This window comes from Mustela putorius, unplaced genomic scaffold (genome assembly GCF_011764305.1).
Source record: "Mustela putorius furo isolate JIRA1106 unplaced genomic scaffold, ASM1176430v1.1 tig00003972_pilon_pilon_pilon, whole genome shotgun sequence".
Lineage (NCBI taxonomy): Eukaryota > Metazoa > Chordata > Mammalia > Carnivora > Mustelidae > Mustela > Mustela putorius.
The window spans coordinates 8544473-8568170 of NW_025422115.1; the positions used below are offsets into that span (position 1 = coordinate 8544473).

The window sequence follows — 23698 nt, forward strand, 5'->3', positions numbered from 1 at the left end:
AGCCAAATCTGGAAATAACCTAAGTGTCCATTGACAGATGAAAAAATAAAACGTGGTGTACACATACAATTGACTACTATTCAACCTTAAAAAGGAATGAAGTTCTGACACCTTAGGTAAACATGGACGAACTTTAAAAACATGCCAAGAGAAACAGCCACTCACAAAAGGACAAATATTATATAATTCCACATACATACAGCACCTGGAGTAGTCAAATTCATAAAAAGTAGAATAATGGTTACCATGGCTTGGGTGTGGAGGATAATGGGGGTTATTGTTAAATGGGTATAGAGGTTCAGGGTGGGATGGTGAAAGTTCTGGAGATGGATGGTGGTGACGGATTTGCAATACAAATATACAATTGACTCTTGAACAAACTGGGGGTATTAAGAGTGCCAACCCCCAACACAGTCAAAAATCCACATATAACTACCCAAAACCAGAAGCCTTGACCAGAAGTCTTACTGATAACACAGAGAGTCAATTAACACATATTTTTCATGTTGTATGTGATATATATGCTATATTCTTACAATAAAGAAAGCTAGAAAATATTATTAAGAAAATCGTAAAAGAAATTTATCTACAGGACTTTACTGGGGAATAGTGAGTATAACTGGACCCATGCAGTTCAAACCTATATTGTTCAAGGGTCAACTAATTTAATGCCCTTGAACTGTACACCTAAATATGGTTAAAATGGCAAACTTTATGTTCTGTATATTTAACCACAATAAAAGACAAAGTGGGGTTATTTAAGGTTCAAGCATCTGAAATAGGAGGATAAATCAGAGCTGGCCTTTAGAATACACTATTTTTATTTTACTTTTCCCTTGTGACAGATGTCTATATAGTTTACCAAAAAAATGTATCTTTATTAACATTCAGTTCGGCAATGAAGGTATGACTTTCTGGAAGTTATATTCCCTTCCTCATAGTTTCCCCCCATCAACTACTGAATAAAAATATTTCTAAAAATACACATATAAAAATGTCTCTTCTTTAATATTCAAATTATTATTTATACATTCACTTTCAGGTTTTGTGTGTAAGTATCATATGAGAAGCAGCATGTCTTATGGTTAAGAATGTGGGCTCCAGTGTTAAACTGTCCTGGTTCAAATCTTGACGCTACCATTAGTTCTGTAACTTGGCATTAGTACCCTAGTTACGTACCCTCTCCATGTCTCTCTTTTCTCATATAGGAATATAATACCTACCTCATAGAGTAGTCATGGGACTAAAATGAATAATATAAAGGGTTTAGAAAAGTACTTGGCACAAAGTACATAGCAAATTCCAAGAATGATCATTATTAGCACTTACAGAAAGGTTATATATCAATAACTTGCTTATAAACATAAACATCTCTAACATATTTTAACATTCTAACATATTTTGAACTATTAAAGGAAAAAACTGACTGTGCACCTACCCTATATGTGATACTAGACTAGACTCAAATACTAAAGATTACTTGTATTACTCATATTAATGTTTTGGCACACATAGTATTTCTGTATTCCCTGCATCATTCCATCAATCCACAACTCACTACTTTTTATCACAAGGATACCACTCTCCTTTTACTATAGGAAACTTATGGTGTGGGCTGGGATTTTAGATCTTTGGTTGTATTTCAGTGTTTAGTGACTACTGACACTCCGGTGGAAAAATGCTGCTGGAAGGTATTATAGGCATGGTCCTCTTTTTGCTTTTTGATACGTGAATAGTGATTTACAATTTTTTCAAGTTAAAATTAGTTGTTTAGAGTAACCCTCTAACTCTCCCACACTGCTCACCACTATTGCTTTAACTTGAGAAATCCTTTTAACATTATGTAGAAGTGGAAACTATGTAACAATTCTGCCTTTCAAGAACTGTATGAACTGGTTATTATCCCCAGTGCAGATATGCCCTAGTCTCTAGACATTCTCCATACTGCTGGGATTTACTAACAGTAGAGAATTGAATCCTATGGCATACCATGATGTACCATCTTGTTGATCTGACCTCACTACCAGTAGACACCCATGACTTTATTTCATTGTGAGAGTTATGCAACAATATTACCCTATAAACTTGCCTAAGTCTGTAATCTTGCCTAACCAAACCGTGAAATCGTGAATTCTGAAGTAGAAGTACATCATGTGCTAGCCTAGCTCTATTAGTTCTCACAGCCATAAAATAGACCTAACACTAATTGTTCAGTGAGCACTTCAATCTTTACCATAATTCCATGCATCGAAAAATATTATTTTTCCCATTTGCAGACAAGGAAATTAGGCCTGATTAAGTAATTTCTTCAAGGTCACACTAAGCTGGGCCTAAAGCCCATGTCTGTCTGACATCAAAGTTGGTGTTATTAAACCATAATGTTGAATTTTCTCTTTCCTCTGAAATTTTTACCATTCTTTTGATCCTCAACTTTTAATATCTTTAGTGTATATTTTATGCACAATATCTACATTCTAACAGAGGGTTTTCTAAGAGATAATAAGAGATGACTTTTTGTCTTCATTTTCTTAGCTTTGTTTTTTTGCAAAGGGTTGCTTGCAATTGTGCATGAGCTAAGATGCTGCTTGTATCTCACCAAGGAGAGGAAGGAGGGACCAGGAGGGTATGTTATTATAAAAGCTTTAGACTCACCTATTAATTAGATTCATTTCAACAAGCTGTGCTCAGCCTCTTATAGTATTTTCTCATATATACATACCACCTCTTCAAACTGATAAAGTACTGAGACAACTAAAACTATTATGGCATACTTCTTTGTATGTGGCTCTAACTTAGCCCTGGTGACTTGCAATGATAAATGTTTAAGAAATGTTGTGACCGGTCGGGAAGACGATAGTGGTCAATAAAGAACTGGTTAGTTTAAGGTGGGACTCCAACGCCTGGCTAGAACTGTACATTTGAATAGGCGGAATAGAGAAAGCACTACATAGCAAAGGGATCTAACATTAATAAAGGTTCATCCCTGAACTGAAGGCTTTATGGCCAATGTTCAGGAGTAACTCTGGAGACATTACCACTTGGCACTCTCCCAAACAGGGAATTTCATTAATTGAAATAGAGATGAAGAAGAAAGAGCAAAAAGAAAGAGGGGTGCTAGGGTGGCTCAGTGGGTTAGAGCCTCTGCCTTCAGCTCAGGTTATGGTCTCCATGTCCTGGGATGGAGTCCCACATCAGGCTCTCTCTGCTCAGCAGGGAGCCTGCTTCCCCCTCTCTCTCTGTCTGCCTCTGCCTACTTGTGATCTCTGTCAAATAAATAAATAAAATCTTTATAAGAAAAAAAGAAAAGAAAAAGAAAGAGGAGAAAGTGAGTGGCTTGAGAGTCAGAAAACTTGAGTTTCTGTCATTTACTGAGTCGATCCAGCTTTTTTTTGATGGGGGTATACAAGACTCAAGGAACCTGCCAAATCCGTCTGTCTTTCCTGTTTACATACGTAATAATAAACATACTAGGGCAGGAGGGAAAAAACCACTCCCTTGGTATTCTTCACACAACTGACCTCCAAGGGTTTCCAGCGGGATACTGGAAGGACTTGGGAGTTCACCTTGTTTTTTAAAGGACTTGCCCTTCTTTCTGGTTTCTCCCGTCTCCTACGGTGCCCTGGAAATTAACATTCACGGTCCCTCTGCCGCTGACTTCATCTACTCCTGCCTGCAGGGGCTGACCGGGGGACAGAACGCAGTGGACTTAGGTGCTCTGGCCACCCGCCGCCTGTCCCAGCCCCCGGCCTCGCGTCCCGCGCGCCCCGCTCCCCGGAGATCCCCGACCGCGCTGGGTATTCACCTACTGCACTCTCGGCCGCTGCCGCCCCCGCCGCCGCCGCCGCCACCGCCACGGTCGCCACTGCCGCCTTCAACACGCGCGCCATTTTGGAAAGTGACCCACTGAACCCGCGAGTGCTTCACGCGGGGAAAGGAGCTCGGTCGAGGGGCGGGTCCACGCGGCTGGGGGCGGGGCCTACGAGGCAAGGAGGCGTGGCGAGCGTTGCTGCGCGCCCGTGGTGCGGCGGGTGGGCTGGTTCTTATTTGACGTATTGAAGCCACCCAGTGCGTCTAAAGCAGAAACTTAAAAACGAAGGACACGTCACTCCTTTGGGCTCCTCAGGGATACAAAACAGAAAGTTTAGAGAAAGTTCAAAGGCGCTAGAACTGACCAATGGCCCAGTGAAAGTTCTTGCGCTGCCATTGGCTCTGGAGTGGGGTGGGTCCGGAACCTGTACGCCGCGGAACCTTCGCCTCCCGGGTTCAGGTTGCGCGAGGCGCGTCTTTGTGGCGCGGTTTCCGACCGGTCCTCTTCCTGTGCATGCGGCGCTGTGTCCCGGGTTGCAGACGGCCATGGCGCCGCGGGTCTGGCGTCGGCGGACCCTGGAGCGGTGCCTGAAAGAGGTTGATAAAGCCACTGGCCAGCCAGAGTGTTTTCTCACGTAAGTGAAGGGAAACGCGGGCTCTGGTGAGGCCCAGGTCTCGCGTGGGCGCGGCCTGCCGGCAGATGCTGGAGTAGCGGGATAAAGGGAAGCGTGCGTCTGTTGGCGCCAGGTTTCACCTTACGCTCCGCTAGCCCGTCAGATTTTAAAGGGTCACAGGCTGCGCAGTGCGGCTCTCCCAGTCGTGTGCTAACCAAACCAAGCTCAGTTACTCCTACTTTATTGAAAGTAGTAACTTTGGTGTCTGTCGGCCCCCGTCCCACGAGGAGCTGCTTGAGGGTTAGGACTTCGTAACATAAGCTCTCCGTATTTTGCTGAAGGACTGAACGCACGACTTAACGGAAGTGTGGCTCTCAGACGCCCGACTTTTCCCTTGAGCGTCAGGCGCACAGCAGCCCCAGCCGTATACGTCCTCAGCATCTCGAACTTCTTAGGGCAAAATGACCTGTTTCTGTCTACTGTCTTATAGTCGGCCCTCCCTGAAATCCTTTACACATGCACCTGCCTTTCCTATCTCAGTAAAGGGCGCCTCTGTTTTTTCAGTCATTCAGACATGTAACTAAGCGTCTTCCTTGAGAGCGTCCTTTTTCTCATGTCTGCTTCTAATTCATCAGCAAATTCTGTCGGTTCTGCCTTCAGTCTGTGTTCTGAATTTGACTGCGTGTCACAGTGTCTGCTCTTCTAACCCCTGTACAGTTGTTATCCTTTCCCTGGATGGCGGTGTCATCCTAATCACTGTACTTTGGTTCCTTTTCCTCTGTTGGTCATCTTTCCGAAGTGTAAATTACATCGTTTTTCTCCTTTGCTTAAAATCTTTTTTTTTTTTTAAAGATTTTATTTATTTATTTGACAGACAGAGTTCACAAGTAGGCAGAGAGGCAGGCAGAGAGAAAGGGGGAAGCCCGCTCCCTGCTGAGCAGAGAGGCGGATGCGGGGCTCGATCCCAGGACCCTGAGATCATGACCTGAGCCGAAAGCAGAGACTTTAACCCACTGAGCCATCCAGGTGCCCCACCATCAAAAGATTTTAAGCAAAGGACGGGGCGTCTGGGGCTTCCCCCTTTCTCTCTGCCTGCCTCTCTGCCTACTTGTGATCTCCGTCTGTCAAATAAATAAATAAAATCTTTTTAAAAAAATTTTTTTCTGATGGCTTCTCTTTACACTTAAAACAGCAAACTCTTATCTCGGAGCCTGCATGTTACAGCTCCCATCTACCTCCTTGGCCTTCTGCCTTCTTCACCACACTCCAGCCATGCCTTCATTTCTGTTCCTCAAACTCACTGACTTCATTTCCATCTTAAAAAATTTGCTCTCACTATTTTTTCTGCTAAAAATAGATATTTCCAGGTCTTTGTAAGAATGTCTCCTCGTATACAGGTCTCATTTCAGATGTCAGATCTTCAGAGGTATTTGCTGAGTACTCTTGAGCCAAAGCAAGTGTTAACCATTGGCTGACGGAATGGAGTGGCATATAATATAGCTGAGTTGGCATTTAAGGCTAAGATTCACCATATATCTTTAGGCAAAGGGGTGTGTAATAGTTTCCCTGCATAAAATCCATATAGTAGATCACAGATTTAGTTATATATTAGTATGGCTCCTCAGCAAGCTAATACACTCTTTGGGGGCAGAATCTCTACTTAAAGTTGATATTTCTTTCAAGTTTGATTTCACACAGAAGTTAGGCTTTTTTCTTCTTTTAATTCATAGTGCTGTGAAATTATTGCCCTATAATTATAAATCTCTTTAAACTTCCTCCCTGTGCTCTCTTAATAGGATTCAAGATGAATTGGCATCAAACTTCACTTCGTTAACAAAAGCACTTTATGATTTTAATAAAATATTAGAGAATGACAGGATCCATGGAAGTCCATTAAAAAAACTGGTGATAGACAATTTTGATGATGAGCAGATTTGGCAACAACTAGAATTGCAAAATGAACCAATTTTGCAGTACTTCCAGAGTACAGTTAGTAAAACTGTTAAAGACGAAGACATCAGTCTTCTTCCAGAGAACGAAGAGCAGGAGTGTGAAGAGGATGGCTCAGCGGTGGAGTCTGATGATCAGGAGGTCTTCAAACAAGATCTGGAGGAGGAGGAGGAGGTGGCTGACCCTAGTGGTGATGATCCTAAAGTGGATGAGAGAGCTAAAAACTTGAGCAAAGTTGATCTGAGGAAAAGTCCAGTGTTCAGTGATGAGGATTCTGATCTTGATTTTGATATCAGCAAATTGGAGCAGCAGAGCAAGGTGCAAGACAAAGTGTCTAGGAAACCAAGAGAGAAGTCCATAGTAGATGATAAATTTTTCAAACTATCTGAAATGGAGACCTTTTTAGAAAACATGGAAAAGGAAGAGGGACCAAAAGATGACGAGGAAGAGGAAGACATTAATTTTTTTGAAGATGTTGATTCTGATGAAGATGAGGGAGAACTGCTTGGAAGTCAAAAACCTCAGGTAAAGTTTTGGGAGAAGAGACTTTCTACCTCCTTAAATTAGATTTTGTTCTATTTCTTGAAAAGTGGTTTAAAATACCTCAAAACTCACCAGAATATTAATGAAATATTTAGATCAGTTGAAAACGATGAACTAGATAAATTAAACCAAAGCCATCATTTCCTTATCACAGAATGCTTGTTTTGAACCTAAGAACCATTGTCACACATGTTAGAGGTCTTCAGAATTCCCCTCAAACATATTCCATCAAACACTAGAAATAATAGGGAGAGGAAGGCATTTGTATACTTTAGACAGGGATGTTTTAGAAATGATTATAGTTAGAAGCTTTAGAGTTAGGATGTTGTACTCTGTCTTATCAGTTACAAATGAACCTATGCTTCCTTCCAGTTTGTTACAGTCTAGTAGCCCTTACATCTGTGTGGTGATGTTGTCTGTCACCGGTTCCCCATATGTCATATGCATCCACATACATGCATGATTTAATGTGTTCTTCTGTTCTTAATTGAAAGTTTGAGAAATCTTTTTACTTTAGTCAGGTAAAAGTTCCAGAAACCTGAAATACAAAGACTTCTTTGATCCTGTTGAAAGTGATGAAGACCTAGCAAATGCTCATGACGATGAACTGGGTTCAGATGAAGAGGAGGAAGAAATTGCTGACGAAGAAGGAGAGGAGAGCATTTCTGAAACGTGAGTATTTTGAGTTCTTTACGCTGTAAGCTAGAACAGTCCAATTGTGTGTGTGTGCTCATAATTGTCAAATATGTTTGTCCTAAGGAGTTACATTCTCTAAGATCAGATGAAAGTTTCTGAGTTTAAAGGGGTTTTAGAGGGGCGCCTGGGTGGCTCAGTGGGTTGAGCCACTGCCTTCGGCTCGGTCATGATCTCAGGGTCCTGGGATTGAGTCCCGCATTGGGCTCTCTGCTCCACAGGGAGCCTGCTTCCTCCTCTCTCTCTCTCTGCCTGCCTCTCTGCCTACTTGTAATCTCTCTCTGTCAAATAAAAAAATAAAATCTTAAAAAAAAAAAAAAGGGGTTTTAGAGATCATCTAATGAAGATAAATATCACTGGCAGTGACAATCAAACTAAAAATACCTTACTGTCGTTATTGTGAGATATATTTGTCTTACAGATTGAGGAATAATTTATTTTTTATATATTGCACGCTTTTGTTCTGTTTTACCTAAATAGTATCTTCTGTTCCTTAATAACTGAATGACTTTGGAATTCTGACTGTGTTAGGTATACAACATATCTATAATTACTAGAGAATTGGTTTTGTTTTCCTAATGAAAAATTGTATTATCCTTTCATAAATGTTTTGGTATACTATAGTGATGAAGATAATGAACTTGAAGAAAGTGAAGACAGCAAGCAGCATAAAGAAACCTCAAAAAGAGTGACTTTTGATTTGCCAGATGATGAGGAAAGTGAGGATACAAGTATCTTAAATGTACAGAAAGATTCTGATGAAGTTAAATCCTCTTTTGAAAAAAGACAGGAAAAGGTAAGAATTGAGAATTTAAGGAATTTTTTTATGTTTACCAGGACTGTGGCACTCATAACTAATCTACTCTGTAGTTCTTGGTAGAATACTTTATCCTTTAAAAAACAAAACAAAAATCTTGCTGCTACTTCCTACCAGACACTTTATAGAGATGCCCAGGTGATAGGTAGCTAATTTGCAAAAATCAGTGCTTCATTCCCCAACCTGTGGCCTTCGATTTGTTTAAAAACTTGTTTTTTCCTCTGTCCCTGGTTTCTTTATACCTAATGGCATGTTCTTTTCAATTAGCTGTCCTGTGAACTTCTCTTTGTAGCTGATTCAGCTGCTCATGAGGATATTGTTTCTTTCAGATATTCTGTAGATGGCTCACATAGTCGGAATGTTAATTAATGCCATCTCAAACATATCTTCCAGAGTTGATAAAAATTATTTCCTCGTGTTAGGATTTCAGACAAATCAAGTGTCATTTGCAAATAATAGACTGGTTCCAATTATTTGTCTTTACTGTTTAACCACATTAAAATGACGTCACACAATTAGAAATGAGAATAGGCAAATAATAAAATATAAAATATATCAATGATATCAAAGTAATTATTAGAAAAAGAGAATCTGAGTTAAATCCATGATTGTGGATTGTTTCCAGAAGAGAGAGGAGATTTAAGGGAGGCAGTGGGGAAGCATTGGGAAAGAAAATATGAAATTGCATTGAGTTAGTTTCCCAACCTCCCTGTGTCTTTTCAAAAAAAAAAAAGAAAAAAGAAAAGCAGGCTTAGTTTTACTGGAGAATTACATCAAGCTTTCAAGAAATACCACTGAATTTTGTTCAGTTCCAACATATAAAGAGGGAACTTCCAAACTTCTTTTTCTTTTGAAGCTATTACAGCATGATAGCCAAACCTGACATTAAAACACTCACACATGGTATCGTTTAAATATCCAAAATAGCACAGTGAAAGATTAACAACACCATAACCAGATGGGCCTCATTTACTTGATTCGGGATTAGAAAATCTATTAATGTAATTCTTGGTTGTAACAGAATAAGGAGAAAACCACATGGTTTTTTTCTGATGTCTGAAAGGCATTTGATGAAATTCAGTATCCATTCCTAATTTTCACTTGTAGTGAAATAGAAACACATCTAACCAAAAGGTGCTGTCCTACTTAGTGGTGAAATTCTAGAAATATCCCTTTAAAATGAAGAATAAGAAAATGTCTACAATTACTGTTACCACTATTATTTAACATTCTTGTAGAAGTGTCAGTGCAACTACAAAAGAGAAAGATAAGAGCATTAATATATGCAAAGGATACTGGAAAAACCTAAGCAGATGAATTGAAAGCTATTCAGAAAAACATGAGAATTCAGTAAAGCAGCTGAGAAGGCTGGCGTTTTGTATACTATAAAGTCATTAAGAGATATCTTTTAGTTAGCAATAATTTGAATTTTGGAGTGTGGGGTCAAAAGAGGCTCCTTCAGTTACTAATGTTCTAATAAAGAAATTAACGTTCGAATGCTCTAATAATCAAAGTTGATAGTGGCTTGTGAATAGATAGATCACTGGACTAGAATAGAGCCCAGAAATCTACCCAGATTCTTCTAGGGGAATTCAGTATATTATAAACATGGCCATTTCAAATCAGGGAGGGAAAGATCATCTGCAGCTCCTACCCCACCTCAGGTGTCAGGAATTGGGAGTCACTGTTGGTTAGTAATAAAACGGTGGCGAGAACAAAACAAATGTGTTGAGAAATAACGCATTTCTTGTTTTTGTGTTTGTAAAGATGTTAGTTGCTTTTATTTAGTTAATAAGCCTGATTTTGTTTCCTGGATATGTAATAACTTTTTGTCTCTTTCTTAGATGAATGAAAAAATTGCATCTTTAGAAAAAGAATTGTTGGAAAAAAAACCTTGGCAGCTTCAAGGGGAAGTGACAGCTCAGAAGCGCCCAGAGAACAGCCTCCTAGAAGAGACTCTGCACTTTGACCATGCGGTCCGCATGGGTACGTGAGCCCGCTGGGCCCCTTCGAGTGTGTGTTTTCATGCTTTTTCTCTGTTTCATAGAGAGAGTCAGGGGCACCTGGGTGGCTCAGTGTGTTATGCCTCTGCCTTTGGCTCAGGTCATGATCTCAGGATCCTGGGATCGAGCCCCACATTGAGCTCTCCGCTCAGAGGGGAGCCTGCTTTCCCCTCTCTCTTCCTGTCTGCCTCTCTGCCTACTTGTGATCTCTGTCTGTCAAATAAAATCTTTAAAAAAAAAAAAACAAAACACAAAACAAACCTTGTAAACATGGAGAAAAGTTGAAAAAATAGTACAGCAAACATAAGGGTGCCATTCAGGTGGATTCACCGGTTAACATTTTATATTTGCTTTCCCTGCCCTGTAGATGTGACCCATGTGTGTGTATCTGTGTGATCGCATGTTTTGTTTTTTGTTTTTTTACAGTTTAAAAAATTTGTATTAAAACATTTACAGTCAGGGAAGAAAGAGGTATCTACATCATCAAATGTGGAATGTTGAAGAAATATTTAAAATAAATAAAAGCTCTGAATGTGGTTGGGCCTGGCTCAGGCTGGGGGACTCACAGAGGCCTCTGCGCATCAGCTCCAGGCTGCAGGGGCCAACAGCCTAGCCATACTGACCTCCTGGATGCAGCACAGCAGTGCCTGGGACACAGAGTCTGTCAAGCACTGATGCCGTCAGCAAGCTCCCTTCCTGCTTTCCTCACTTACCTCTGTGAAAATGTCTGTCAGGCTCTGGAGCCCAAAGAGCCCCCTTTTTTCCGCTGATTTACTTGAAAGTAACTTATCAATATCGTGACACTTCACTTCTAAGTACATGTATCTTCTAAGAAATAGGACGTTCTCTTACATAGCCATAGTACTCTTAATTCATCCAGGAGTTACTAATATGCTAATTAGTGTCTATAGGGTACCTGATGTGTAATCCATAATGATTTCTGCTAGTGATCTGTATACAATGCTTACTGTCATTGTCCTTTGATTAAATTCTGTACTCTAGCCAGAAACCCTGGTCATCTCATCAAATTCTTTCTTATACCTATGAAGTCAAAATGAATTTTCATTTTATTCAGTTCTAGAGAGAATAAAAAAGATGGGGAGAGTACCCAGGTGCGTGGGCTAAAAGTATTAGTGCTTATTACCAGATATTCTCCAGTTTGTGGTTCTCAAACTGGAGGGAGCATCAGAAGGGTTAGTTAAACAGATAGGGTGCCCCCGCCAACTTTCTGACTCAAGAAGTATGGGGCAGAGCCAAAAAATTCACATTTCTAACAGGTTCCCAGGTGTTGATGCTACTGGTTCAATAACCACCATTTGAGGACCACTGGTCTAGTTTATACCTAATGAGTCATGTTATATTTCCTTTAGCCCCTGTGATCACAGAGGAAACTACCCTTCAACTGGAAGATATCATTAAGCAGAGGATAAGAGATCAGGTCAGTAAGAATGAAAATTAACTTAATTTAAAATTCACTGAGATTTTTAGAAATAATATGAGACTGTTTGGGGACCGTCACTCTTCTTCGTTTTCATAGAAATTTTGTTTGTATCAGTTCTTCATTTAAAACCCTTAATTTACCCTGAAATGTGCTACTAAGTTTACACTGCCCTCCTCTTTTGTATTGCTTTTGTTGTGTGAGACACTGCCTTTCACTAGTGCTCTGGAAGGATGGGCAGTTGTGTGTGAAGAGAAGGGGCAGCCAGAGCCACTGCCGCTCTTCCTTGCCCCTTATTTACCTGTCTGGTGGTGCCTGGTGAAGCTGATGGAGGGTGACAGGTATGGGGACTGATTCTGAATTGTTCTGGTCTTCCTTGGGACCCTTCCATCTAAGCACAATATCTGCTGGGACAAATAAAGGGTTTATTTTTTTCAAATGTTAAAAACCTAGCAGAGTTTTTATTTAAGAATTGATCTCAGATCCCTAGAGCAACCACTTAAAAAGTATAGAAAGGTAATGAAAAACAGAATTGATACATTAAAATCAAATACTGAAGAGTGTTTTAGTAACCCCAAATGAGGAGCAAAAGGATGTATGTGATGATGGAGGTTGAGAAATCCTGTGGTTTGTTGTCTGCAAGCAAAAAACCAGGAATGCTGCATCCCAGGACCTGAGACCAGAGGAGCTCGTGGTACAAGTTCCAGTCTGAGTCCAGAGGTCTGAAAACTAGAAGCAGTGATGTCCAGGGGCAGAAGAGGGATGTCCCAGCTCAAGCAGAGAGCAGATTCACCCTGCCTCCCACTTTTTGTTCTATTTGGGCCCTTGGTGGATTAGATGGTGTCCACCCAAATTAGTGAAGACATCTTCTTTACTCATTATACTAGTTCAGATACTGTTCTTTTCCACACATCCACACAGACATACTTAGATACAGTGTTTTACCGTCTGTCTGTCTGGGCATCCCTTCACCCAATCAAATTAACACATGAAATTATCTGTCACAGTGGGCATCTGGGAATAAAGCCTGCTGGGGACCCCTGAGGATTTATGTAGAATTTGTCTCAGAATTTACCCCTCTGGGGATGGATCTGCTGGAATATTTATCCACTAAACTCAGTCCTTAACTGGTTAAGGTGTCAAGTCGTAGACACCTCAGAGCTGTCTTGAGCACAAATAGGCAAGATGCCCTGGCAGTCTAGAAAACCCACAGGATAAGAAGCAGAGTGCCACCTTGAGATGGGAAGCTGTCAGCATGTACAGACACGGTCTCCCTGCAGCTACAGGTGAACTTAGAGGTGGGCTGGGGGATATGAAGCAGGATATCTACACAGTCTGCTACACAGGTGTTTAATAAATACCAATCTCATGAGAAAAAAGAATTGATCCTATTTTGTAAACTTAGAATAAGACTAGGTGTATGACCTGTACAACAAGGGATGGCGTTAAAACGTGTATAATGTTCACTTGAAATAGGAAGGATTTGAAGGGTGGTACTGTATGTGGACTATCCTTAAATTTGAAATGCAACAAGACAAACTCCGAATGTTGACTTTTAAACAAACCATGATGGGGAAATGGGGAATTAAAGTTGGTAACAGGAGAAAGATGCATTTAAAACAAAAAGGAAACTTAAGTAATGCCATTTTTGCTTTTCATAATACTTATTTTTTGTGACTTGAGTACACATTTTGCAGGTTGAAATTGATTAGTTTTTGCTCTAATTTGCTTACTCTGGACTGACCACAAATTTTCCAGAGGCAGAGTCCTAAATGAGCCTAGAATAAAATGATAGATTTTGTTAATTTATGTTCCTTCCAACTTTCATATTGCAGGCCTGGGATGATGTAGTACGTAAAGAAAGACCTAAAGAGGATGCATATGAATATAAAAAACGTTTAACATTAGACCATGAGAAGAGCAAATTGAGCCTTGCTGAAATTTATGAGCAGGAGTACATCAAACTCAACGAGGTAAGGAAGCCCAGAAGGCAAAGCCATCATTATTTAAAAAAAAAAAAAAGAAAGAAAGAAATAGAAAATCCACTCTTTTGTTTCTACTCTGATGGCTGAAATTCATGAAATAAATAGAGAGCTCTTGGTTCACCTCATTTAAATGTGAGACAGAGTATGTTAGGAATAGAGGGGTTATAATACTTAATGCCACTGAATGTGAGGGTGTAGAAGAGCTTGTTTGCAGTTATTTATTGGTTACCTGACTGTTCCACACAATTACTATAGTGGTCCTACAATTTTAAAATCCGTTCTCATTTGTACTTCAGAAGTTGCTGATAGAACATTATCTGTGAGATTGATTCAGATTTTTGGTCCGGTGGGTTATTTGTTTTTTGATTCTTATTTCTTTTCACTTAAATTCTTTAAAATATACCTGGTTAAGTAGGACAAAGTCCTATTTCCAATAATACTGTATCACCAGTATAGTGACTGAATTATTCCTTTACACTTGATTTATTGATAATGTGGTCAATATGTGCTTGCAGATGAGATGGCATTTTTATTTGCAAAAGCCATTTAAGATTCCTGCCAGATTTGATTAATTAATGTCACGTTAGCGGCAATAGCAATCAGTGCCCTTGATGCTACTGTTAAGTTGAAGATCGGGAAAGATTTGAATTAATTATTCCTGGCTGCTTTGCAACTCAAAGTGGTAGGTGAAGGAACATGTTATTGAACATTGCCTGGCTACTTTGAGGTGATTCAGTAAATAGAGTAAAGCATTTTGTAACCATGAGAGTTAAAAATTAAATACGTAATGTGACAGCTGTACCAGCTCTGTAAATAATTGGTTTTATTTATGTCTCAGTATTCAGCACCCAGTTCACAAGTTTTTGAGTATGGACTTAATTTAGGCTTATTCTGCACCCATTCCATTAAGAGTTCATCCGGGGAGGATGATGAGTATTTTCCGATTTAGTGTCTATCCTGGAAGTAATAAGCAAGGTGATGGTACATGGCACATGAATAAACTTCTAGTTATATATGTATAGTATATAGTTGTATATGTATGATTTCACAGCCATTAGTGTGGGATGAGGAAAGCAACATGTTCAGGATTAAAAAATAAGTTAAAATAAGCAGTGGTGAGTGCTTCAATGTGGCTGAAGGAGGGCTCAAATGACAGACGTTGGAGGCAGACCCTGATGCATCTCTGGCCTCAGGGTCATGGAGGCAAAGAGCCAGTTGCTTCCCTGTTTTGGGTGTGTTTTGTTTTGTTCTGTTATGCTTTAATAAAACAAAAACAGTCCTGGCCTTTTAAACATGGGCAGAGGGAAAAGGGGATTGTGAGCATTTGGGTTGTTTCTATTTTTGACTGTTGGGAATAGTGCTGCTCTGAACAGATGTATTTGAGAACCTCTTCTTAAATTCTTCTGGATATTTACCTAAGGATGGAATTGCCGGGTCATATGGCAGTTCTCTGTTTCACTTTCTGAGGAGCTGCCCCATTCATTTCCATTGTGACTGCAGCATTTACATCGTCACCAGCAATAGTGCACAACGGGTCCAGTTCTTCAACATCTAACCCTTGTTACCCAGCTCCCCTTTCTTTTAATGAGAGCCATCCGAGTGGAAGTGGCTTAGTTCTTGACAGAAGTAAATACCAAGGGAATGAAATTGTAAGTTGTCAGTTATAGGGGGAGGGGTCGCTGCAGCTCTGAAGTGCACATCGCATTGCTTCTTGGACTGGTGCTGGCTCCGACGTGGTATTGATAACTCTGATTCTGCCTTGTACTGTGTCTTTGAAGCTGAAACCTTGATGATAAGAGATGGGGGCATATCCTTATTGAGCTTTGTGTTTTGTCCTGTGATGTGTATTAAGCTGCTAAGTCTGATGTCATTGAACTTATTTTCTAAGCAAAAAACAGCAGAAGAAGAAAATCCAGAGCACAAAGAAATTCAGAAGATGATGGATTCCCTCTTCTTAAAATTGGATGCCCTCTCAAACTTTCACTTCATCCCTAAACCAGTAAGTGTGTTAACAGTTCTGTGTGTAATCAGAGCAAACATGACCTTAATTCCTCTTTGAGCTTCTGTGAGGCTAGCTTTTTGTTTGGTTTTAGGATACAAACCTGTAGGAATTTCTAGTCCCAGCAGTTCTGCTGATCCAGAGTGATCTCCCCATGCGCTGTGCTAGACCTAAAGTCTCTTCATTTCTCATTCTTGTTGTTCAGCTTTCAGTTGTGTTTTCATCCTGCGGTTGGTCTTGAGACCTGTGATGTCTGTACCTGATATTTTCTGAGTACCAGCTATTTGCCACACTAAGTCCTTCATATATATTAACCCCTTTTCTCCAGTTTTATTAAGATATAATTGACATGTAATACTGTTTAAGATGTACAACGGTAGTCTGATAAATAGGTTCTCCTACCATCAGAAAGCAAAATGTTCCTATAAAACCTTTCACAAGCCTAAATGGGGTAAAGCAAAGAAGCATTACCATTAATTAAATGGAAAGTTTTTTGAGCTTTTCAGACTCCGAAAGTAACCTGTCCTAGGCTTTCCTGATACTTGAGGACCAATCTTGTAATAGATGCACAGATAAAACGAGATAAAGCACAGATGCTCACAGACACTGTTTAAAGGTATGATGGCTTGATACTGAGAAACCAAGTGTAGTTCCTGAGGAAGGAGCTGGGCAGAGCCGCTCACAGCAGAATGCTGAATGCTATTTTTCCTTTCACTTTTTTTTTTTATAAAAGTGAAAATAATTCTCAGATTTCTGTCAGCAAAAACAGGTACTCATGTAGGTCTTTTGTGAAAGTATAGTCGCCTTGCGTGAATTTTTGAAAGGCATGGTGTACGGGAAAAATGTATATCGGGGAGTGACTACTGTGTTAAGTTTAGTTAATAGCCTTCTCCCCATATAGTTACAGTTTTCTTTTTATGATGAGAGCTTTAAAGGTCTACTTCCTTAGCAACTTTGAAATATACAATACAATAGTATTAACTCTAGTCATGCAGCTGTTCTAAAGGAGAGCAGAGCTTTATTAAAGTATAGTCCAGGGGAAGAGCGGGCCAGTCAAGAGAGACAAAAGCCCCAGAAACTCTGGGATATGTGCTTCTATCACTTTTTTTCTTTTGGGAGGGTCCTAGGGTAGCAACTTTTGAGTGACAGTCCTGGATTATATAATAATTAACCAAGTACTCATGTCCTTTCCAAGATGGTTGCAAGTGTGGGCAACTGCAGCATTATTTCTGTTCTAGAGACATAGCTCAAATAAGGACAAATGGCTGCTTTCTGCATAAGTGCAATAAGCACAACAAACTTAACTCTTTTTCTGCTGGGATGTCGCAAGTCAAAACCTGCTGCTAGATGGGTAGAATGTGGTGGTCCTCACGTGGGGCTCTCCAGCCGGACATCTAAGGTCCATCTTCTTGTTGCACATGCCTAGTTCCTGCCTAAAAGATCACATTGTAATTTGTCTTTCTCTGTTTGACATATCTCACTTAGTATGATGCCCTCAGGATACATCAGTATTGTCATAAATGGCAGGACTTCCTTCTTTCTATGGCTAAATGGTATTCCATTGTGTGTGTGTGTGTGTGTGTGTGTGTATTTATGTATGCACCATATTATCATATTATCTTTATTCATTCATCTGTTGATGGACACCTGTATTGTTTCCATGACTTGGCTGTTGTAAATAATCTTGCCATGGTCATGGGGGTACAGAATCTCTTTGAGCTGGAGAAGGGCACCTGCTTGGCTCTACAGATGGGCAAGGTGCTGGCTGGGATCTCTACTTGGGCACTCCTGTGAAGAGGAACATGGTCTGCCAAGATCTAAGCATGGGTTGCTAGAAGCCCTGCACTTGTTCTTCATCCCAGTCTGATCCTCAGTGGTCAAGTCCCACAGACTCCCTCTGTGATCCCCATGACACAGAAATGATTGGGCCTGCTCAGAAGCGTTCTGCAATGCTGGGGAGCTCGAAGGCCACCTTGGGCTCTCTTCTCACTGGAGAAACCATAGGCCAAGTCTCTCTCAGCTGGCCTGGGATAGGGATAAGATGATGAGTGTAGTCTCTCCTACCCTTCTAAATGTGGTCCTTCACAGTCCTGTGGATTTTTCCAGTGTTATCTTGTGTATGGATAGTGCTAGTTGGTGTTGTGAGGAAGACTAAAGTAGGGATTGACCAGTGTTGTCTTGATGACGGTAGTGGCCCTGTCCGTTAATTCTTCATCCACAGAATACCAAGGCAGGTATTACTCTTTCTGTTTGCAGATGAGGAAACTGAGGCTTAGGAGATTGGGAAGGTTGGATCTAACTGGGGATCCATGTTCTCGCCGTTGCATCATGTTCCCTACACCAGGCCCAGACCTCCAGTGATCTTCCAGTCTGTCTGACTCCCACCACACTGGGCTCACTGCTTCTGTACTTTTTAGAGCTTCCTTCTCAGTGTCGTCTGTGGACCCTTAAAGCATGCAGTGCCATCTTTCTGGTACTTGTTCACCTATTGCCCCTTTGTGTCCCTTGTGTTTTCTAAAAATGAGGTACCATGAATCTCAGAGACTAGTCTAGAAGTCCGAAACCTGAATTTGATTCTCCCCTAACTAGCTTTGCGAATTAGGCAAATTGCTTCACATTCATCTATAAAGAAGAGGTAATCTCCAAAATCCTTCTGATTCTTTGATGGTTAAATGTTTGTTGTTGTTTTTTTAAAGATTTTATTTATTTGTTTGACAGATAGAGATCACAAGTAGGCAGACGGGCAGGGAGAGAGAGAGGAGGAAGCAGGCTCCCTGCTGAGCAGAGAGCCCGATGTGGGGCTCGATCCCACGTCCCTGAGATCATGACCTGAGCCAAAGGCAGAGGCTTAACTGAGCTACCCAGGTGCCCCTGATGGTTAAATGTATTGTCCTGTGTGTCTTGTCTTCTCAGTCAGCATTTATCACCTGGTTTTTTGTTGTTGTTGTTAATCAAGTGTAATTTCTATTAAGGTTTTGGTGGCAGGAGCCATCTTTAGATACCAAAGCACCTAGTGTGGGCTATGTAGGGGATGAAGAAAAGAGGAATCCTCAACCCCTCTTGGCCACAGGTCCTACTGTGAAAAAGTTACTGACGTGAAGAGCATGATCCTTTCCTGTGCCTTACAAGGCCCCATGTGATCTGGCTCCCTCTCACTCGTCTGGTCTCTGCAGCTTTCTGTCCCCCAGCCACTCTCGTCGTCTTCCAGTGCCTTCAGTGGGCAAAGTGCTCCCTTCCCCCACACCTTCCTGCTGGGCTCTCCTCTGCATGTTAGGCTACACTGCTTTTTTCCATGACTGGCTCCTTCCAATCTCTGGGGTGTCAGATGAATGCCATCGCCCTCCTCCGTGCCCTCATTTCCCTCATATCTATGATCGCCATTGGTCAATTGCTGATCTTTCTCTACTCATTATCAAGCTGGCACAAACGTGTTTTGTTCACTGCTATTTCCCTGCTGTGTCTGTCACACTAATGTGGAGCCTGCCATGGGGAGGTACTCAGATCTTCCTTGGAACCTTGGGAATTGAAGAAGGTGGGAATAGTATATGGGCCTACATGCCCTATTTGAAAGCCTTTCTTATTCCTCTTCAGAAATGTAGGCTTTTCGGTACAGGTTCCCCTTAATACAAACCTTTTTTCATATTCAGTTTCGTATTTCATGAGCTCCAGAAACCCTGTTGACCATCTTTTTTTTTTTTTAATTTTCTGGGTTGTCTCCCATTTTCTTTGTATTTCTCTTTAAATTGTAGATTGGAACACAGTGTTCCTAATAAATAAGTGAACAGTGGTCCAATGGAAGAAAACATTTCTTTCACACTGACATTTTTTTCAATTAGAATCCACGATCCTATTGTGTGTATGACTTATTTTTGTTCTGTCTGAAATTTCCTGGGGCACACATCTGCTAGTTGATTGGCATATGGCCAGGAATGCATTAAGGAAAAGGTGTGCAAAGGAATCAGTGACAGTCTCTGCAGTAGAACCCCTTTCTCCTCAGGCCTGTGTTCTCTCCAGGGCACACTCCATCTTTTACTTCACTCTAGAAACAGAGTCCCTGTCCCTGTCCCCTGGTGCTCCTCAGAGATGCGCAAAAATTAGATGTAAATGAGATGTGCATTAGTCTAAGTGTTAGGTAAATAATCACTAGTGTCCTGCTATCACCATAATCTGTATGAAGCTTGTTTTAATTTCCGTCTTTCCTGGACATTTCTTTAAAAAAAAAAAAAGGCTCTTCAGTTACCATCACATTTTATGACATTGCATAACATTCCTCTTTTTTATAATGAACAGATTTGATTTATTTCAATACTGCTTTAGTTTTCCAAAGCAGTTCTTGATCATCTCACATTTGTTTATAAAGCTGTGTTTTCAGTAGCTAAAAGATGAGAAAATTTGTTTATCCAGTAGCCTATTTTGACTCTTGTTCTGATAAGCATTTTTCCTTGTATCTTTTTCTGTATATTTCTTATAGCTGGCCTTTTTTTTAATAACTAAAGACAGGATAATATTCACAAAAATCAATAGATTCTTTAACAATAGATAGGATTGTTGGAAAATGTCCACGTCCATGGCAGATGGTAATAGTTTAGTGTAATAGGCGAAAGAGTAGGTGTTCAAATGTGGTAGAAATGTCCTCCAAAAGTGTAGAAATAAGTGTTCTTGGTGCAGCAGTGAGACAGAGAAGACCCTTGAGTACTCAGATTATCAAGATTCCTCAAGCAGCCTATGCTGCCCACCAGCATGGCTGTCATTCCAGTTAGCTTTGCTATCAACCATCTCACATTTTAAATCTCCATAAAATATTTATTTTTTTTAAAACCTGGGAAAGCTTTTTTTAAAAATTGATTGATTTATATGAGAGTGAGTGGGGCAGAAGGAGAGAATCTTCAAATAGACTGTCTGTGGAGCACAGAGCCCTATGTGGCACTTAACCTCGTAACTCATGAGATCATGACTGAACCAAAACCGAGGCAGACTTTTAACTGACTGAACCACGCAGGCTCCCCTTTATAAAGTATTTTATGTATTATGCTTTAAATTAATAGGTTCACACCTTAACAATAGAGAACAAACTGAGATTTGCTGGAGGAGAGGTGGCTGGGGGGTGGACTAAATGGATGATGGCTGTTAAGTAGGGTACTTGTTGGGTTGAGCACTGGGTGTTGTATGTAAATGATGAACTACTACATAAAAATAATAGTAAAGTCAATTCTAAAGGATATTAAGAAAAATAAATAGGTTCACAATACAAATATTTTATATTAGGACTATTTATGACTTCCTCTTATATACGTTGTCTCTTTTCTAGCCTGTTCCAGAGATTAAAGTTGTGTCAAATCTGCCGGCTATAACCATGGAGGAGGTAGCCCCAGTGAGCGTGAGTGATGCAGCTCTCCTGGCCCCGGAGGAAGTCAAGGTAGGAAACCAGTGTGGAAACATTTAGTTTTTTGTTTGTTTGTTTGTTTTTTAATAAATTAGTTGTTTATAGCTAGATCCTTACTCAGTGTCATTATCCTGGAATTTGTAGCTTTTATTCTAAAGTATCAGCAGTTTTTAATTATAATCAAGCTAATAGTTTTACATAGTATTCAAACATCAGTCTTCTATAATCAGATATCATGAGGTACAGGTACAAGAATTATTATAAAGGCTTCTTGTAAATATCTAATGTCTATATCTTGTTATAATTCAATTTGAATACTAGCAGTGGTGTTGGGTTAACATAAATGGTTTATGTTGGTCATAAACTAGCAGTCCTTTAATGCCAGCATTTTCCCCATTATTTTTTTTTCCCCATTATTGTATCCATTTAATGCTTATCAATAATGGAATTGGTGTCTAGAGTAGAACATGTGGATTATTAGAAGTTGGAGGTCACCAAATGTAGGCGGTCCCTGGCTCATGAACATTGATGCTCATGCATTACACAGGAGGATGGTTCCTGCCAGGTCTCATCTTCCCGGCTGGTGTAGCAGCATGCCTCTTTGTCCTTCCACACTTGCTTTGCTGCACCCACACCCACCCCTTCAGGACCTCTGCCACCTCTATGGGTAACAACGCTGGCAGGATAGGCTGGCAGCTGAGGAGAATAGAGAGGACATTGATCCTCCCTGAATAGATGTTTCCCTTCCATTTCTGGGAGCCCCTCCTGCCAGCCAGTAGCTGTCCTCAGCAGCTGAGGCTGTCTCTGATGTCCATCTGGAGTCTTGGGTGCTTTAGGGGCCCTCTTCTGGGACTGTCAGTGGGATAACCCGGCTCTCCAGGCTGCCTTTACATTGTAGTCTTTGTCAAAGAATGCATTCCAGGTCTTAAAGAGCTGAGCTCCCAAGGCTCTGTGGGGTGCAGATGGGTGCTGTGCGTTCAGCTCCTGGCGGCAGGTACAGCCCATTGGCCACACTCTCTGGAATAGCTGCTCTTCCCATTTCCTGAGTAGGGTTTATAAGTTGGATTAACTGGTATGCTGGTGGTTACCTTTAATAGGAAAAAAATAAAGCTGGAGATGTAAAAACAGCTGCTGAAAAAACAGCTACAGACAAGAAACGAGAACGGAGGAAAAAGAAATATCAGAAGCATATGAAACTAAAAGAGAAGGAAAAGCGGAGAAAACTGCTTGAAAAGAACAACCCAGACCAAGCAGGGAAATACACAAAGGCAGTAGCTTCAGAGAAGTTAAAACAGCTGACCAGAACAGGCAAAGCTTCACTACTAAAGGTAAGGATGCAGGAAAGAAAACCGCTATAGAGGGGCCTTGTGGGCAAGGTGGTGGTAAGCAGTGGTGACATCTGCTCCACTGTGAGCCTGCTGACGCCACCCATGTGCCAGTGAAAGGCCGCTGGAGTAACAGCTTGAAACAGGTGCCCTGGGGCCTGGCAGCGGTGGTCTTCCACTCCCTCCTCCCTTCAATTATGAGAACATTGCAGCGGCATAGAAAGCTTATAATACCTCTGTGCTGACTGGTGTGATTTCTCATAATATCTTCTCAATATTTTCATAATATCTTCATAAGGAGAAGGTATTCTCATAATATCTTCTGGATTTTTATACTTTTATACTTCATTGTAAGCATTTGGCTTTTTTTACTTACAAGAACATTTTATAGCATGAGTGTGTTATTATTTTTAATTGCAGGATGAAGGTAAAGACAAAGCCTTAAAGTCGTCTCAAGCATTCTTTTCCAAATTACAAGATCAAGTAAAAATGCAAATCAGCGATGCAAAGAAAACAGAAAAGAAAAAGAAGAAAAGACAGGATATTTCTGTTCATAAATTAAAGCTGTAACATATTTTGAATATAATATAAATATTAAGGTATAAGTTTATATTCTGTCATTGTTCCCTTTTATAATAAATTTTTTGAGAACTTTTCTTTGCATACATGGCAGATATTTGAGAATTCCTTATTTTGAAAAGACAAATTCCAAACTGTCATTGGAAAGCCCCAAATTGCTTCTTCTGTGAAGCTGAATGTAACCCCCAAAGCCCTTTCCACACTGTGTTCTTGCTGGGGCAGGTGAAGGCCAGCTCAGGCACTGGCCAGTAAGCAGGAGCTGGCCTGAACACTGGCCAGGGCCCGGGAGCCAGCTGTCCCTGTCACAAGCAGCTGTCTACAGCAGGGGTCTTCACTCTTTGGGTCCTGGTTTTCTTCTCCCACTGCCCTGTCATCCTTTCACAAAACAGGTGACCTGCCATCCGCCTGAAGACTTTGTGTAGGCTCTAGAGTATGGTCAGATACATAGAGGGCAGGTGTGACTTAGACAGGATGGAAGGCGAACACAGCAAGGAAGGCAGACTGGCAGTGTGGTGAATCTTCATGACTCCCCGGTACTCACCTCTGCATCTGTGGAGAGCTG

At 40.8% G+C, this 23698-nt stretch overlaps 2 protein-coding genes across 3 annotated transcripts in view; one reads left to right on the forward strand and one right to left on the reverse strand.

The window, feature by feature from the left end:
• MCEE (methylmalonyl-CoA epimerase) overlaps window positions 1-3968 on the reverse strand; it is a 28418-nt gene extending 24450 nt beyond the window's left edge. The window contains exon 1 of one of the 2 annotated variants that reach the window (XM_013060103.2): window positions 3803-3968. In XM_013060103.2, coding sequence (XP_012915557.2) covers window positions 3803-3887 — 85 coding nt within the window. In that variant the 5' untranslated portion in view covers window positions 3888-3968. The remainder of the gene's footprint in view (window positions 1-3802) is intronic. The other variant, XM_013060102.2, reaches the window with a different exon arrangement.
• A 318-nt stretch (window positions 3969-4286) lies between these two features.
• Window positions 4287-23218, forward strand: MPHOSPH10 (M-phase phosphoprotein 10). Its single transcript, XM_004759855.3, has 11 exons — window positions 4287-4442; window positions 6218-6896; window positions 7432-7586; window positions 8232-8403; window positions 10269-10410; window positions 11798-11865; window positions 13701-13838; window positions 15739-15849; window positions 21158-21265; window positions 22330-22560; window positions 22978-23218. The coding sequence occupies exons 1-11, from the start codon at window positions 4354-4356 to the stop codon at window positions 23125-23127; spliced, it is 2043 nt and encodes a 680-aa protein (XP_004759912.1). The 5' UTR covers window positions 4287-4353; the 3' UTR covers window positions 23128-23218.
• Window positions 23219-23698: the final 480 nt, after the last annotated feature.